Source organism: Terrapene carolina, unplaced genomic scaffold (genome assembly GCF_002925995.2).
Source record: "Terrapene carolina triunguis isolate 2854851 unplaced genomic scaffold, T_m_triunguis-2.0 Scaffold192, whole genome shotgun sequence".
Classification (NCBI taxonomy): domain Eukaryota; kingdom Metazoa; phylum Chordata; order Testudines; family Emydidae; genus Terrapene; species Terrapene triunguis.
Window position 1 is genome coordinate 25,707,175 of NW_020664543.1, and position 16,672 is coordinate 25,723,846.

The following is a 16,672-nucleotide window of genomic DNA, read 5'->3' on the forward strand; positions in this document are numbered from 1 at the left end:
CAGTGGAGCATGTGTCACTATTTTGTACCTGTAACTAGATTTAAGAGGCGGATATCATTAACTGTTGCACAGCAAAAGCAAAGAAGAGAGAATTCATCACTTCCAGAGTGAAACAATATCCACTGCCCATCTCACCTCGAACTGGACCATCAAGTGACTAATCAAAAATCCCCAACAACGTGCAGTTTTAAAGCAAAGACAAAGATTATTTTGTTACACAAGAGCTAGGAAAACAAGATTTAAACAAAACAAAACATGAGTTTGGTGCTGGTGTAAAGTATCAAATGGACAGCCCTGGAGGCTGATATCATCTACATTTCCAGAACTGGGTCAGCAGGCACTCTGTGCTTCCACATCATGGTGAGAGTGAGAGAGCAGTATGCTCTCTAAACACATGCCCACTCATTTCCTGCCCTCTCTGGTGAGACTGTCAATTGCTGCAGCATGGATACATGTCCAGATGGAACCAATCTTTAGTCACTAACTCATTTCACAAAGGACACCAAGCTGCCATTGGATGTTAATTTGTGCTTACTACCAACCTAGGCTGGATTTGAACCAGTGATTAGCAGGTGAAAGGCCTCATATCCCATTACCAGTCTCCAGAGCCATCCGATCCCCTGCAGCAGTTGCTTCCTGAGAGGCAGAGGCAGTTTTTTAAAGTGCACAAGCAAGATATAAGACCTTCACAATTCACTTGACAGATATGCCCATTACACACAGTGTTTTCAGCACAAGTACCCTTTATACTGGAGATAAACAGAACAGAACAGTAGACGGTGACAGACGGATGAACATTAATTCTCCATCACGTTCCATCCTTAATGAACTGAAGTACAAACACAATTATGGGCATCACCTACTTTAACTGCCATAATTTGCCCACTTGGTTTGTGGACCATTTTGTTGACAGAACCATAAGCTCCTCGTCCAATTTCTCCAAGGTCTTTCAAGTCCTCTGCAGTAAAATCCCAATGCTGTTCAGGGGAAATCTTCAATTTTCCTGATGATTCAATGCTGTGTGTTCTCAGTCTCTCTCTGTCAAAAATATTGGGAAGCAATTTTTCCACATTTTAAATAGTTTGTAACTTTCTCTTTTCAGCAGCACTTGATTAAACATTGAAAGAGAGGGGTGCACATAGGCTACAGAAACAATGTGATTCCAGGGAGGATTCTAGTTGGGGATGCAGGGTTGAGGGAGAATGTTAAATCAACAAAGAAATACATTTGGTCACAGCTTTAATTAGCTATATGTCTTAACTGCAGCCTAAGGCTTAATATGTGTCTTAGATTTGATTCATTCTAATTACTCTCATTTACATGGCTATTTTCTATTGTGCATAAAAATACATCAGGCTTGTAGCAGGACTTGGTATAGCATGCAGAACCAAGATTCTTTAGAGCACTCCTAGTCCCATGTACACAAAGCTATGCGTGTTACCTCCCCTGCAGCAATGCACTTGCTGGTCACTACCTGTCTTACTTGTATTGCTCATGTTGAACAGAAATCAAACTAAATCTCCTGTTTGTATTAGCAGGTTTATGAAGAGCTTGTTGATCTTAATGGAAAACTGTAACTTATTTCAAATAGTGCATAATCACTTAATCTAGTTGAAAAAAGGCATTGAAGAGCCATTTTTAATATAAAATATAATGCAAATTGACTATTACTCAAGAAACCAGAAGCTGCCAGACCAAATGTTTCTTGACAAAGTGCCTGAGCCCAGAGTCCTCGGGCACAGAGAGCTCCCATAGCCCTCAATATGAACTTGTCTGTGTAAGGAGTGCAGGATGATGCCCATAGTTTGTGACAGAAGCTACAGAATTCCACAGTTGTTTTAAGGCGCTTCCTATTACCTGTTGCAAATTTTGTTGTTAACATTGATTTAATAGAAAACGTATGTGTATTTTCTACACTTTATTCCTAGTAAATAATAGTGTTTACCTTAAAACAATTGCAAAAGTCTCCAGTGCTTCTCATGCGTTCATCTGCTGATTAACACTTCCTTGGTTATAAGCTATGCCAGGAGACTGGGCTTCCTGCTTTAAAGTCACATTAATCAAAAGGTCGCTCACACCACAACCCTCCAGTGTTATGGAGGCATTATATCAGATAGGCATTTGTGAAAGCCAAGGAGATTCTGTCAGACTAGTCACCTGGATACTGACCACTCCATTCGAGCAGTTGATCAAGCAGCTGAAAATTCCAGGATTTGGTAAAATGAGCGATAATGAGGAATAGACTTTTGATCCAATGCTCCGTTTCTCAAGTTAACTAGCCAAAGGAATAAACATACTACAGTGTATTCCATGCTGATAAATACAATAGAACACCTATCAGTCAGCTGCTGTACATGACACATGCTTTGATATTACTATGGGCCCACTTCTGAACTCCTTGGGTATGTCTACACAGCTTATGGGAGCAAGTCTTGCAGCCCGGGTTGACAGACTTATGTTAGGGGGCTCATGCTAGCGTGCAAAAATAGCAAAATGAACATTCTGACTTGGGTTGGCGCTTGGGCTCTGAAGCCTAGGGACAGAGGTTGGCGTCAGAGCCTGAACTCCAGGTCAGGTCTGAACATCAAAGCCAAGTCTACACAGCTATTTTAAGCGTGCTGGCCCGAGCCCCACAAGTGCAAGTGATTGTTGACCCAGGCTGAGAATCATGCTCCCAGCAACTGTGTAGGCCTACCCCTTTGGGTTTCATTGGAAGATTGGTCTTTGTGGGCAGCAAGGTCAGGCCCAAAGTACCCTTTACTGGAACAAATGAGGCTTAAATGACCTCATCTGCTGTGTTCTAGCTTCTTTATGAAACATTGGTGTTGCACTTCTTGGTCCTTGGACATCTGCATTCCGTGGACCCAATGGAAGAAGAATCTCACTGAACAGTGAGCACTATTTTTCTCTCAGCAACTTTTTGTGATGCTGCTGCTCCCCTTCCCCTGTTATTGCTTTCCTATTCTGACTCCCCCACTCTGCTACTTCCCACCTAAACCCTCTGAAACCCTTGCAGTTAAACACAATTCAAGGGTGGTCATGCTGATGATGGCACAAACATTAAGAATACAGAAATCCGCAGAGACCTTATCTGTTCTTGGCCTTCCTTGATTTCTCTGTGTTAAATTCCTCAAAATAAAACACTGCAATAACTTAGATTCTGTATGGAATGTACTTAACAAAAAGCAAGGAATGAAAAAAGGAAACAGAAGACAAGAGCGGGTGAAAATAATTCAGAGAAACTAACAGAAGAACAGAACAGAAGAAACCTCACCTCACACTTTGCCACCTGCCTCTGCTGAACATAAAGACAATTGACCTTGGGAGCTGGGGGATGAGAGTTAGAGCCTTCCTTGCTGCTAGCACATTTTGATTTGACAGTAATCTGAAAATGGTTCTGCGTTTGCTGGAAGAAGCTAGTAGGTGTGAACTGCTGCTTTGAAAGGTGCTAGGAAATGGCCCCTCCTGCTCATGTCTTCTCAGCCAAAGCAGTAGCAGGAAGGACTGGAAGGCAGACATGCACAGTGGTGACACCAAATCCTGCTGATGGAGCCCTGCTGCTGCAGAGTCTGGAAATTTTCTGATGGAATTTTTTCCTGCTGGAAAATGCCAATTCGTTGAAAGCAAAACATTTAGCAGAAACATGTCAATTATGTCAAAATTTTGCTTCCGGGGGAAGGTCAATAAGTCAAAATGTTCCATTTAGACATTTTCACAACAGAACATTTCCATTTTCTGTTTTGAAATCACTTTTTATTTTTAAATTTATTTTATAATATTAAAAAATTTAGATGTGGGCACTGGAATGAAACATTTCAATTTTTTAAACAACAAATGCTTCGATTGACTTCAAATTCTTTTTTTTCCCCAGAATTTTGTTTTGAGGCAAATTTCAAAATTTTTTGTTTTCATTCCTTTCCGGAATAGGAAAGGAATTCAAACTCACAGATTTTCCTACAAAATGGAAAACAAGGTTCCTGTTCTGCTTTAGCAAACTGTGCCACTGTCCCTGCAGTGGCAGGGGGAAGACACAAGCATGGGGGTGGAGGTAAGAAGTCTTAGCAATGCCTCTCTCCCTACAGAGGGGATTGCAGGTGCGAGGATGGTGGCATGAAGTAGAGGTGCTCCATGGAACTATAAACATGAAAGCAATTTGCTGTAGTCCTAGTGAAATGCCACTAACAATCTTGATCATATTTTTAGTCACCTGTTCAAATGCCCACGTGAAATGGTCATCTGGCCAAAGGACATGTTTAACAGAGTGGCACATGTTTTAATACAGACTTTGTTCATGTAGTGAAGCTCTTAGAAGTAAATATTGCCATTTTCCTATAAGAAGCACAGTCTGGAGCTCAAACATTCCTGTCAGCATTTTGATTTTTATAGTGATTTCTTCAGTGGAAAGGTAATTTAGGACTTGTCTAATGCAGGGACCTCTACACCAGTGTAGCTGCACACAAGTGCATACCCCTGAGTAGATGCATTGCACTGGTGTAATATGGGAGTGCACTGGTGTGAAACCAGGATAAGTGCAAACCCCACTTAATTCCAGGTCAGTGCATCTACAATAGGGTTTGTACTATTATAGCTATATCAGTGCAAAAAGCCCTAATGTAGACAAGCATTTAGAGCCAGCATCCTTAAAGTCTGCCCTACAAAGCCAACACAGTGAAATTCAGAATTAAAATAACAAGAGTAACTCTAGAGAGCAATGTGAAGGTCAGACGAGAAGGTCAGAAGTAGTTAATGCCAGATTCCAGCTTCACTGCTAGAGGCTGGATTTCAATCACTTGTGTTTAGTGATATATAAGAATCTTTATAGACTTTTTAGGTCATAATATGTCAGCTTTCTCTTCCACTATCCACTTCTGCTTTCTGAGGAGGCAATCAACGTGTATCAGGCCAGGAATGTGGGTAAAAAGCCATTTCCATGCTGGGCATATAACGCTCACAAGATCAAGCTGAATCCCAGGGATGCCCCAAGATGGACTTCGGGGGGGGGAGAGGGGGGAGAGATTTATTAGTACTATCACTTTTAATACCCACACACAAGGGGTTAGATTAACATTCTCAGCCTCAAATAATTATGGATGGGATTTTTAAAGGAGTCCAGGGGTTTTTGGAGTTGAGTTCCCATTGAATTCACTGGAATTTGGGCTTCTAACTCCCTTTAGTGCCTTTGAAAATCCCGGTCTAGAATGTTAATCCAAAACTATCAGAGGCTTGGGAGTCCCATGGGGCTTGAACAGATAAGACAGCTAGTGCTATATGGATCATTGCATTTGTAAGATGCCAATTTATAGACCTTTCTCCAAATGGTTACTTTGCTTTGTCACAGCAGTTATATTCCAGGGATTAGGAACACCAAGCAAGGCATTTATTCTTCGCAACAGTTGCCCTTTGACAGAAGGAAAAAATGTTCATGGATCCAGCTTGGCATTAGCCACAAGGACTGCTGGAACCAGGCACCACTGTTCAGGGCCAAGGACAGTGTCACACAAATTCAGAACATGAAGTTTGCTAATTGCTAGCTTGGTGAGCTAGATCCACACAGGAAGCTTGGCAAGTCTAATAAGCCTACAAGATTCCAAAACTCTACTGAAAAATAACCATAAACACTAGGGCCATCAATTAATCGCAGTTAACTCACGCAATTAACTAAAAAAAATTAATTGTGATTAATCACAGTTTTAATTGCACTGCTAAACAATAATAGAATACCAATTGAAATGTATTAAATATTTTTGGATATTTGTCTATATTTTCAAATATATTGATTTCAGTTACAACACAGAATACAAAGTATGCAGTGCTCACTTTATATTATTATTATTACAAATATCTGCACTGTAAAAATGATAAAAAGAGATAGTATTTTTCAGTTTACCTCATACAAGTACTGTAGTGCAATCTCTTTATCGTGAAAGTACAATTTACAAATGTAGATTATTTTTTGTTACATAACTGCACTCAAAAACAAAACGATGTAAAACCTTAGAGCCTAAAAGTCCACTCAGTCCTACTTCTTCTTTTCAGTCAATCGCTAAGACAAACAAATTTGTTCACATTTACGGGAGATAATGCTGCTCGCTTCTTATTTACAATGTCACCTGAAAGTGAGAACAGGCATTCACATGGCACTTTTGTAGCCAGCATTACAAGGTATTTACGTGCCAGATAAAGTAAACATTCATATGCTTCTTCATGCTTCGGACACCATTCCAGAGAACATGTTTCCATGCTGATGATGTTCATTAAACAAAAAATGCGTTAATTAAATTTGTGACTCAACTTCTTGGGGGAGAATTGTATGTCTCCTGCTCTGTGTTTTACCCACATTCTGCCATATATTTCATGTTATGGCAATCTCGGATGATGACCCAGCACATGTTGTTCATTTTAAGTAAACTTTCACTGTAGATTTGACAAAACGCAAAGAAGGTACCAATGTGAGATTTCTAAAGATAGCTACAGCACTCAACCCAAGGTTTAAGCATCTAAAATGCCTTCCAAAATCTGAGAGGGACAAGGTCTGGAGCATGCTTTCAGAAATCTTAAAAGAGCAACAGTTCAATGCTGAAACTACAGAACCCAAACCACCAAAAAAGAAAATCAACCTTCTGCTGGTGACATCTGACTCAGATAATGAAAATGAACATGTCAGTCCACACTGCTTTGGATCGTTACCACCACAACAGTCTAGGGATGGTCTAGACAGTATTTGGTCCTGCCATGCGGGCAGGGGACTGGACTCGATGACCTCTTGAGGTCCCTTCCAGTCCTAGAATCTATGAATCTATGAATAAACAGTGATGTGGATGCCTGTTCTCACTTTCAGGTGACATTGTAAACAAAAAGCAGGCAGCATTATCTCCTGCAAAGGTAAACACACTTGTTTGTCTGAGTGACTGGCTGAACAAGAAGTAGGACTGAGTGGACTTGTAGGCTCTAAAGTTTCATATTGTTTTATTTTTGAATGTGGTTTTTTTTTTTTTAACATAATTCTACATTTGTAAGTTCAACATTCATGATAAAGAGATTGCATGCACTTCAATATTTGTATTAGGTGAACTGAAATACTATTTCTTTTGCTTCTTTTTTACAGAGCAAATATTTGTAATAAAAAATAAATATAAAGTTAGCACTGTACACTTTGTATTCTGTGTTATAACTGAAATCAATATATTTGAAAAAGTGGAAAACATCCACAAATATTTAAATAAATGGTATTCTATTACTGTTTAACCGCATGATTAATCACACGATTAATTTTTTTAAATCATGTTATTAACCATGATTAATTTTTTAATCACTTGACAGCCCTAATAAAAATATGTGCATGTTTTTGGACAGGCATAAATTCATTGTATTGCAGTAATTAAGCTCTACCATTAGTATCTTAGCAGTAGGAATGCTGAAACTTTTAAAAACAAGCACTTCTTTGGCATTGACAAGAAGTTCTATGAGGGGTAAGCAGAGAGGTGGAGGGGTAATTTCAGGCAAACCTGAAGATTATGTGACAGCACTAAGGCCCTACATAATGGAGCAAGGCCAGGCCAAAAAGGTGGCATACACAAGTATGTGAATCTTCAGTGAGCTCCTTTCTGTTGCTGTGGGTATCAGAGCAAAGAAACCTAAGAGGGAAGGGATGAAATGTTGTGGTGGGAGCATATAACTGGCAAGAAATGTTAGCGACAACAAGAAGGGGTTCTACAAATATGTCAGACAGAAAAGAAAGACCAAGGATGATGCTCAATGGAGAAGGTGAGCTGGTAATGGAAGACGATAGAAAGGCAGAGCTGCTCAATGCCTAATTTGCTTCAGTCTTCTCAAAAAAATAACATGTGACCAGACAACTAGTGAAGTTCCCATAGACAATAAAAGGGAAGGTATGCAGACCAGGGTAAGTAAAGAATATGTCAGAGATATTCTGACTAATCTGAATGAATTCAAGTCAGCGGGGCCTGATGCTATTCCCCCCAAGGTGCTGATGGTATTAACTGAAGAAATCTTGGAGCCACTGGCAATAATATTTGCACACTCGTGGATGACAGGAGAGGTCCCGGAAGACTGTAGAAGAGCTAACGTGGTGCCCATCTTTAAAAGGGGGGGGAAAGGAGGACCCTGGGAACTATAGACCAGTCAGCTTGACCTCTACAACTGTGAAGCTACTAGAGCAATGTATAAAATATTCAATTTGTGAATACCTGGGGGATGAAGGGGTGATCAGCATAGATTTACTAAGAACCAGCTTGATTTCCTTCTTTGACAGGGTAACTAGTTTAGTAGATAGGGGGAATGCGGTAGACATAATATACCTGGACTTCAGCAAGGCTTTTGACACAGTCCCACACGACATTCTGATAAGTAAGCTGGAGAAATGTGGGCTTCACAAAACTAACGTTAAATGGATACATAATTGGTTAAACAACCACAAACAAAGAGTAACTATTAATGGAATCATGTCAAATTGGAGGGAGGTCTCAAATGGGGTTCCACAGGGCTCTGTTCTGGGTCCCGTGTTTTTTAACATCTTTATTAATGACCTGGAGAGCATATTGATCAAATTTGTAGATGACACAAAGCTGAGGGTCAAGGGGGCTGCAAACACTTTGGAGGATAGAGCTAATATTCAAAGGGATCTTGATAAATTGGAGAACTGGGCTATAGACAAGAAAATGAAATTCAACAAAAACAAATGTAAGGTGTTACACTTAGGGAAGAAAAATCAGTTGGACAAATACAGAATGAGGGATAACTGGCTTGGCAGGAGCTCTGCTGAGAAGGATCTGGGTGTTGTGGTGGATCACAACCTCAGCATGGGTCAGCAATGTGATACTGATGCAAAAAAAGGAAATGCAATTTTAGGTTGCATTAGCAAAGGCATCGCATGCAAGTCACGGGAGGTGACAGTACAGCTTTACTCATCACTGATTAGGCCTCAGCTGGAGTACTGTGTCCAGCTTTGGTCACCAATGTATAGAAAGGATATAGAGAAACTGGGAAGGATGCAGAGGTGAGTGCCAAAGATGATCAAAGGGATGGAATGCAAGCCATATGAGCAAAGGCTGAAGGAATTCGGTATGTTTAGTTTGGAAAAGAGGAGATTAAGGGGGCACATGATAGTGCTCTTCAAATACTTGAAAAGCTGCCATTAAAAAGTGGAAAAGTTGTTCTCTCTTACCACAGAGGGTAGGACAAGAGGCAATGGGTTCAAACTACAGCATGGCAGATTTAGATTAAATCTCAGGAAAAACTTCCTAACTGTAAGAACAGTAGGACAATGGAACAGATGCCTAGGGAGGTCATGGAAGCTCCTTCACTGGAAGTTTTCAAAAGGAGGCTGGATAGCCAACCATCTTGGATGGTTTAGACACAACAAATCCTGCATCTTGGCGGGGGTGCGACTAGATTAGACGTTCTCAAACTGGGGGGCACGGAATGTATTCTGCGGGGACAGGAGAAGCTTTAAGGGGAAAGAAAAAACTTGCTGCACACATTCAGGCCTGGTCTACACTTACCCCCCAATTCGAACTAAGGTACGCAACTTCAGCTACGTGAATAACGTAGCTGAAGTCGAAGTACCTTAGTTCGAACTTACCTCGGTCCACACGCGGCAGGCAGGCTCCCCCGTCGACGCCGCGGTACTCCTCTCGTATAGCTGGAGTACCGCAGTCGACGGCGATCACTTCCTGGTTCGACTTATCGTGTCCAGACAAGACGCGATAAGTCAAACCCAGAACTTCGATTCCCAGCAGCCGAACTAGCGGCTGGGTGTAGACATACCCTCAGAGCTGAGCAGCTGGAGAGCTATGCCTGCTGGCTGGATGCCCAGCACTGACGGCAGTGCCACCTCCAGCAGCAACGCAAAAGTGAGAGTAGTATGGAGGCAGCACTGCTTTCAGAGCTGGGTGTCCAGCCAGCAGCTTCTGATCGCCGACCGCCCAGCTCTGAAGGTAGCACTGCTGCCAACAGCAGCAGAGAAGGGTGGCAATACCATACCATGCCGCCCTTACTTCTGCACTGCTGCTGGTGGCGGCGTTCCCTTCAGAGAGGGGCACCCGGCTAGCAGCCACCACCCACCGCTCTGCCTTCAGAGCTGGGTGGCCGGAGAGCGGCAGCTACTGGCTGGGTGCCTAGGGGGAGGCATAAACTACTACAGACACAAAGAAGGGCGGCGCGATCAAATAACTTTGCAAACCACTGGACTAGATGACTCTTGCCGATCCTTCTAACCCTATGGTTCTATGATTTTATAAGACTGTGCTTCATGATTTTAAAGAGCTTGACAGATAAATTATGTCTCACAAATTGGTCTAATGCAGGATTTCTGAAGGAAGTCACTAACTGCACAGAGGTTAGTAGAAATACACACATTCTACTTCTCCGCAAGCCTGGTAAAAAGATGCTGTTCACAATGGCATTTCAGAAGCCAATTTGTGGACAATGTGCTGATAAGTCAAATCAGTGACCAAAAGTAAACTCAAGGCACCAGCACTGTTCACACTTCTTAAGTAAAAGCAGGTTTACGATTCTGGCTGATCAATTTGCACTGAGTCCATTAGCTAGTGTGGCATTTCTATAGGCTTTCTGTTTAAATGTAGCTTTCTTTGCTGAGCAATCTGTACACCCTGGAGGCTAACTAACATTAATAAAACAGTAGCCATGTTTTGTATTTCATGGCAGGGGAAAACCTCCAATAGCAATCCTGCAGAGTTCTTTCAAGTGGCCTGAAAATGTCAGTTCCCTAGTGAGGTTTAAACAGAGTCCTGAGAACAATATCTTCCTTGCACTGAGCAAGCCAACAAGTTAATAGGGATTTCTGCCCCAGGCAGAGGTCACAGAATGTAGTGGTTTTGCTTCTACTTGCTCATTTGTAAGTCTTTCTGCTATTTATTCTCACATTCTATTTGATGCCATGTGTCTAGAACCAATCACTATGTATGAAGAGATTCAGCAAAAGCTTTAAAAGAAGGAATTAATTCCATTCAGCATCCCTCAGTCAGTAAAACTCAAAGAAAAAAAAAAACAAAGGCCAGGTCCCTCACTTTCATCCTGAAGAAATGGCAGAAGCTCAACTGAGGCCTGTTTTGGCTTTCTATGCTCCACCAATATTATTCAAAGTACAGATCTCAGCAATGCATGGAAAACTGTACAGAATGTATCTGCAGCTCTTGCAGTCCAATCCAACACCCATTCAAATCCACAAAAAGACTCCCACTGACTTAAATGAGGCTTGAATCGGGCCTTCAGAAGCTCCAACATTTTGTTTGGAGTTTATTTGATTAACTAGATAGATTCTTCCCTCAGTTTACACCGGTGTAACTCAGATTCCGAATTACCATCTCCAAGACAATTGAGTCCTCCTGATTCACAGTGGCGTAACTCACACTAGAATCTGGCCTTATGTATAGATCCCCAGAACACCAAACTCATTTTTGTTTGGAGTGAAACATGCAGCCAGACAATAACACACTTGCCCAGTCTACAAAGGATTCACCATCTAGACTGGTGTTGGATTAAAGCATTTTAGAGTAATATGAAAATGTTAGAGCTAGCTAATTTAATAACCCTTCCTCCTGAGCCACTGCCAGCTATCAGTGAGGGAACAGAAAACAGAGACATAACACATCATTAAGAATCAACATAAGAATAAGGAGAATAAATATATATATTTAAAAAATGATACTGAAATGTGATAATATCATTACATAGAAATAACTCATGGAATGGCATGGTATTGCTGAGACAAATTTCAATACTTTATAGATGCCATTTTTGCTGACATGGAAAATATTTGACAATGGCTAACAGACAGTTAAGCTTACTGTAGCCTGCTGGAAAGTTTCTGGATGAGGTCCGCTTCTCTCCTTTTGAAAGTGAACGGGACAATGTGATTACTACCCAGTGTTGCTTGTGTATCACTTCAGCCAGGAAAAGAGTTGTGAAAATGACAGGAAAACATGGTGCTGTTATCACATGACACAATAACGTAAAACATATACGCATCTAGACATACTGCCTTTGGCATGGCTAGCATAAGAAATTAGTGCATGTTATATTTTTCTTCCCCATTAAGCCTAACTAATGCACCTCTCTTCAAATGGAGCAAAGCAGTTCTTGCATTTGAAGTTCTTTGAGCTGCACTGTTACTGTTAATACATTATATTGTATGCCTTTTATTTTCGTAAAACAATGGAAATATTATTTTCAGTTGTAATGTTAAAAACACCAATCATTGGAATCAATTTTACTAACAAAATAACTGAATATTAATAACACTCAGACTGCATAGATTCACCACATTGATCACCATCACATAACTTCCTCTTGGCTCTGATAAAGGAGAATTTCTTACCACAAAAACTAGTGTGTCTTGGATCCACCAATCTAGGAGTGGTGGCCATTCCCATTTAGACCTGTTAGTCAAGGTGAATCAGCCCATCCACTACTGAATACTTTTTTATGCCTTGGGCACACTATATCCTTCCCTTTTATTTCCAGATAGATCTCTGCAGCTAACAGAAGAGCTCAAGGCTAACTATTACTGTACACTGTGTGATCAGGCTCTAGATTAGAGCCTCTCACAAGCATTCCAGGTAAGAAATTTCCCTTTCCCATGACTAGGATCCACTCTTTCAGCATTGATGGGTTCTGGGTTGTACCCCTTACTAAGGGCTATGGGGAGGACAGACAGAAAATGATCACTCAAATACCTGTACATACAAATAAAGCAATGACCAACAATGTTCAGAAACAAATGCATGCCTTTGCTCAGCTCATCATCTGCAAACGCCCTAAAACTAAATTTATCTGTTACAACTGCTCTTAAAGCCATTGTGCTAACATAGCCCTTGTGACTTTTCTTACACTCTTAACAAAAAAAGTTCTTTCAGGGACTCAAGCTAAGTGCTAGGGAACCTAAAAGCTCTAGGTTGCATTGGTTTCTCCGTTTGAGCAGGGTGTAGAAGAAGTTTAGGTAATGACACTTCTTGGCTAATTCTGAAATTCAGTGCAACTTTGGAGGAAAACATGATCCTGAAAGTAACACATTGGTATCTGCTGCAGAAGAGGATAGGTCTGAAGCAAGGGAATCATCCAGCTAGGAGAGAAAAGAGGGATTGCCTATCCAGAAGGCTGCATTTATCACAACTACTTCAGTGACCACAAGACAGGCCACAGCAAGACTAACTGGAAGATCCTAGTACAACACCAAACATGACATGTATTTTGAAGGCAACCCTCAAATATGTCATGGGATTGAGGAGGTGACTGACCATCAAATGTATCAATGCTCTATAGTCCCCTAAGTCTAGTACTATTGTGACAGACTTTAAATGTTGGGTCCATTTAAAATGGTTGTGTCTGCCCTGACTATTTCAGATCTACGAAGTACTTTGGCTAAACAGCTAAGGAAGCTCTCCTGAAGCAAGGCCAACAGCTGCCAGAGAATCATTTTATCTTCTTTAATCTACAGGGAAATGAAAGTTATTATGATAAAAAGGGAGAAATACCTGTTTGGAACATCAGAGAGAATGCATATGCCCACTGGATTACACAGGAGCCCACATCCTCCTGGAAGATGGCTATCACCCGTAACCAAGCTGTCCTAACCTGGTAATCAGAAGCTATTTTGGTGGACTTTACTCATCTCTAATTGATTGTGTCTGCTTGCCAGCCAAGGTATCACTGAGACCAAGCATGAAGGAGAAATGGTCTGTCCAGCTCTACTCCAAATATTCTAGGTGTTCCACAAAGGAGGGAATCAGGCCTAGCTCAAGGAAAGAACTTCCCAGGACTGCCATTAATTCACGAGATCCATTGGAATTCTGACTGAGACATCTGACTCTCCTTTGCTTTGAGGCCTCCCAACATGCAAAGCCTTGATGATGGGGCACAATTCCACCCATCTGAGATTCACAGCAGAGGGCTGTAGTCACCTAATCACAATACATAAGGAACCTAATTAATTTTAGTCCCGTTCCGAAGTCTACTTCTCCAATGAGTGGAGTGGCTAGAATAATTTAATCATGCAGGCCAAAAAACAAACTCATCCAATTACACAAAAGCTTGATGCAGAGCATGCAGTGTTACTATGGCAGAATAGCTCCTCTGCATGGGATCTTCTTGATGGATTCTGATACCACTGCAGATTTTTCTGATGCATCTCATCCATTCAGCCCAGATTATTTCAACTTCCCACACTATAAGGTGAAAAGATAACATCAGCAAAGAGGAAAAAAATCTGACAATGGTGGCCTGGAAGAGTGAGCCACAGTTCTTTGAATTTGCATCTTTTCCTCTTTTTGTTGTCCATTTCATGGTGCTTGGCAAAAGACAAAGGCGTGATTTCAGAGGAAACGACTGTCAGGCTTGGTCTACACTTACCCCCCAAGTCGAAGTAAGGTACGCAAATTCAGCTACGTGAATAACGTAGCTGAATTCGACATACCTTACTTCGAACTTACCGAGGTTCAGACGCGGTCCACACGCGACAGGCAGGCTCCCCGTCGACTCTGCGGTACTCCTCTCGTTGAGCTGGAGTACCGCAGTCGACGGCGAGCACTTCCTGGTTCGATTTATCGCGTCCAGACCAGACGCGATAAATCGAACCCGGAACTTCGATTGCCAGCCGTCAAACTACCCGGTAAGTGTAGACTAGCCCTCAGTTTTGAACCAGTGGACCAGAGGGTTCGAAACAGCTCTGAGTAACCAAACAAAAATACAAACTGCTGCTCATATGACAATGAGATGACTTTAATACTTAAAGAACAAAGTACTTGGTTTCTGTTTTGATTAAATTCAGAAGGAGCCTGAATATAAGACTGTGAATGACAAACTTTAATTGTTAGGAAAGTTAACAGAGCAAAAAATTTACTTGGGTTTTGGGAGGCAGGGTCAGACCAAAGGTCCATCTATCCCAGTAACCTGTCTTCCGACAGTGGCCAATACCAGGTGCTTCAGAGGGAATGAACAGAACAGATAATTATCATCCCCTGTGATCCATCCCCGTCACCCATTCCCAGCTTCTGGCTAACAGAGGCTAGGGACATCGTCCCTGCCCATCCTGGCTAATAGCCATTGATGGACCTATCCTCCATGAATTTATCTAGTTCTTTTTTGAACCCTGTTATAGTCTTGGCCTTCACAACATCCTCTGGCAAAGAGTTCCACAGGTTGACTATGCATTTTGTGAAGAAATACTTCCTTTTGTTTGTTTTAAACCTGCTGCCTATTATTTTCATTTGGTGATCCCTAGTTCTTGTGTTATGTGAAGGAGTAAATAACACTTCCTTATTTAATTTCTCCACACCAGTCATTATTTTATAGATCTCTATCATATCCCCTCTTAGTTGTCTCTTTTCCAAGCTGAAAAGTCCCAGTCTTATTAATCTCTCCTCATATGGAAGCTGTTCCATGCCCCTATCATTTTTGTTGTCTTTTTCTGAACCTTTTCCAATTCCAATATATCTTTTTTGAGATGGGGCGACCGCATCTGTATGCAGAATTCAAGATGTGGGCATACCATGGATTTATATAGAGGCAATATGATACTTTCTGTCTTATTATTTATCCCTTTCTTAATTATTCCCAACATTCTATTAGCTTTTTTGACTGCCACTGTGCATTGAGTTGATATTTTCAGAGAACTATCCACAATGACTCCAAGATCCCTTTTTTTGAGTGGTAATAGCTAATTTAGATCCCATCATTTCATATGTGTAGTTGGGATTATGTTTTCCAATGTGCATTACTTTGCATTTATCAACATTGAATTTTATCTGCCATTTTGTTTCCCAGTCACCCAGTTTTGTGAGATCCCTTTGTAACTCTTCACAGTCTGTTTTGGATTTAACTATCTCGAGTATTTTTGTATCATCTGCAAATTTTGCCACCTCATGATTTACTCCTTTTTTCAGATCATGATTCACTAGCCTTCATATCTGGAGTCCTGGGTATAAGACCACCTTAAATCACAAATATAATGACTCTGGGGGCCTCTATGTAATCCCTCTCAGACATTTCTCCATGTCACAAAAACAACAAAAAATGAATCAAGTGAGGCCCAGCAATAATAGGCTGAGAATACACCTGGTCAAAAACAAAGTGCACGGCTAGTACTGTATACGCACCTAAGACTAACCAATGCTAGTACTGTGTTACTTTTTAAACATCACTATTCACCCAATATTTGTTAATAGAAAAGAAAGAACATAGACCCGTCCACTCTTTTACACTGAAATATTGATATACACTTTGACAAAGTAGGAGCCACTGGCTTCAGAGTAGGCACATAGTCCTTGAACATAAAAAGACCAACACTTCTGAAAGTGGATGCTCCAGACTCTTACTGGCTGTTCCTAACAGTATCGGCAATGAAGGCTCAAAGAGAAAAATGCCTCATATTTTCTCTGCTAGGTGTGAAGCATCACTTTTAGAATGACTTGTAGCAGCTTCCCAACTTCAAAAAAGTTGAATACACTTAAAATATACTGTCACTAAATAAAGTGGATTAAAATTTTATTTAAATAACAAAATGTAGAGAGAGCTATGTTCAGACATTATATATTTTCTCTCTAATCTTTCAGTTATAGTGATCTTCGGTGTCACTGCAGCACCAATAGATGAAATATACAGAAAGGAGTGAGAGTTTGTATTTGCGCCTGTCCCA

At 41.0% G+C, this 16,672-nt stretch overlaps 1 protein-coding gene across 6 annotated transcripts in view; it reads right to left on the reverse strand.

Annotated features, from left to right (window-relative positions):
- MAP2K4 (mitogen-activated protein kinase kinase 4) overlaps positions 1-16,672 on the reverse strand; it is a 168,274-nt gene that overhangs the window by 58,302 nt on the left and 93,300 nt on the right. For 4 of the 6 annotated variants that reach the window (XM_026654640.2, XM_026654637.2, XM_026654638.2 and 1 more), the window contains 2 exons: positions 11,829-11,924; positions 864-1,038 (listed from right to left, as the gene is read on the reverse strand). In XM_026654640.2, coding sequence (XP_026510425.1) covers positions 864-1,038; positions 11,829-11,924 — 271 coding nt within the window. The remainder of the gene's footprint in view (positions 1-863; positions 1,039-11,828; positions 11,925-16,672) is intronic. The other 2 variants (XM_029912140.1, XM_026654642.2) reach the window with 2 other exon arrangements.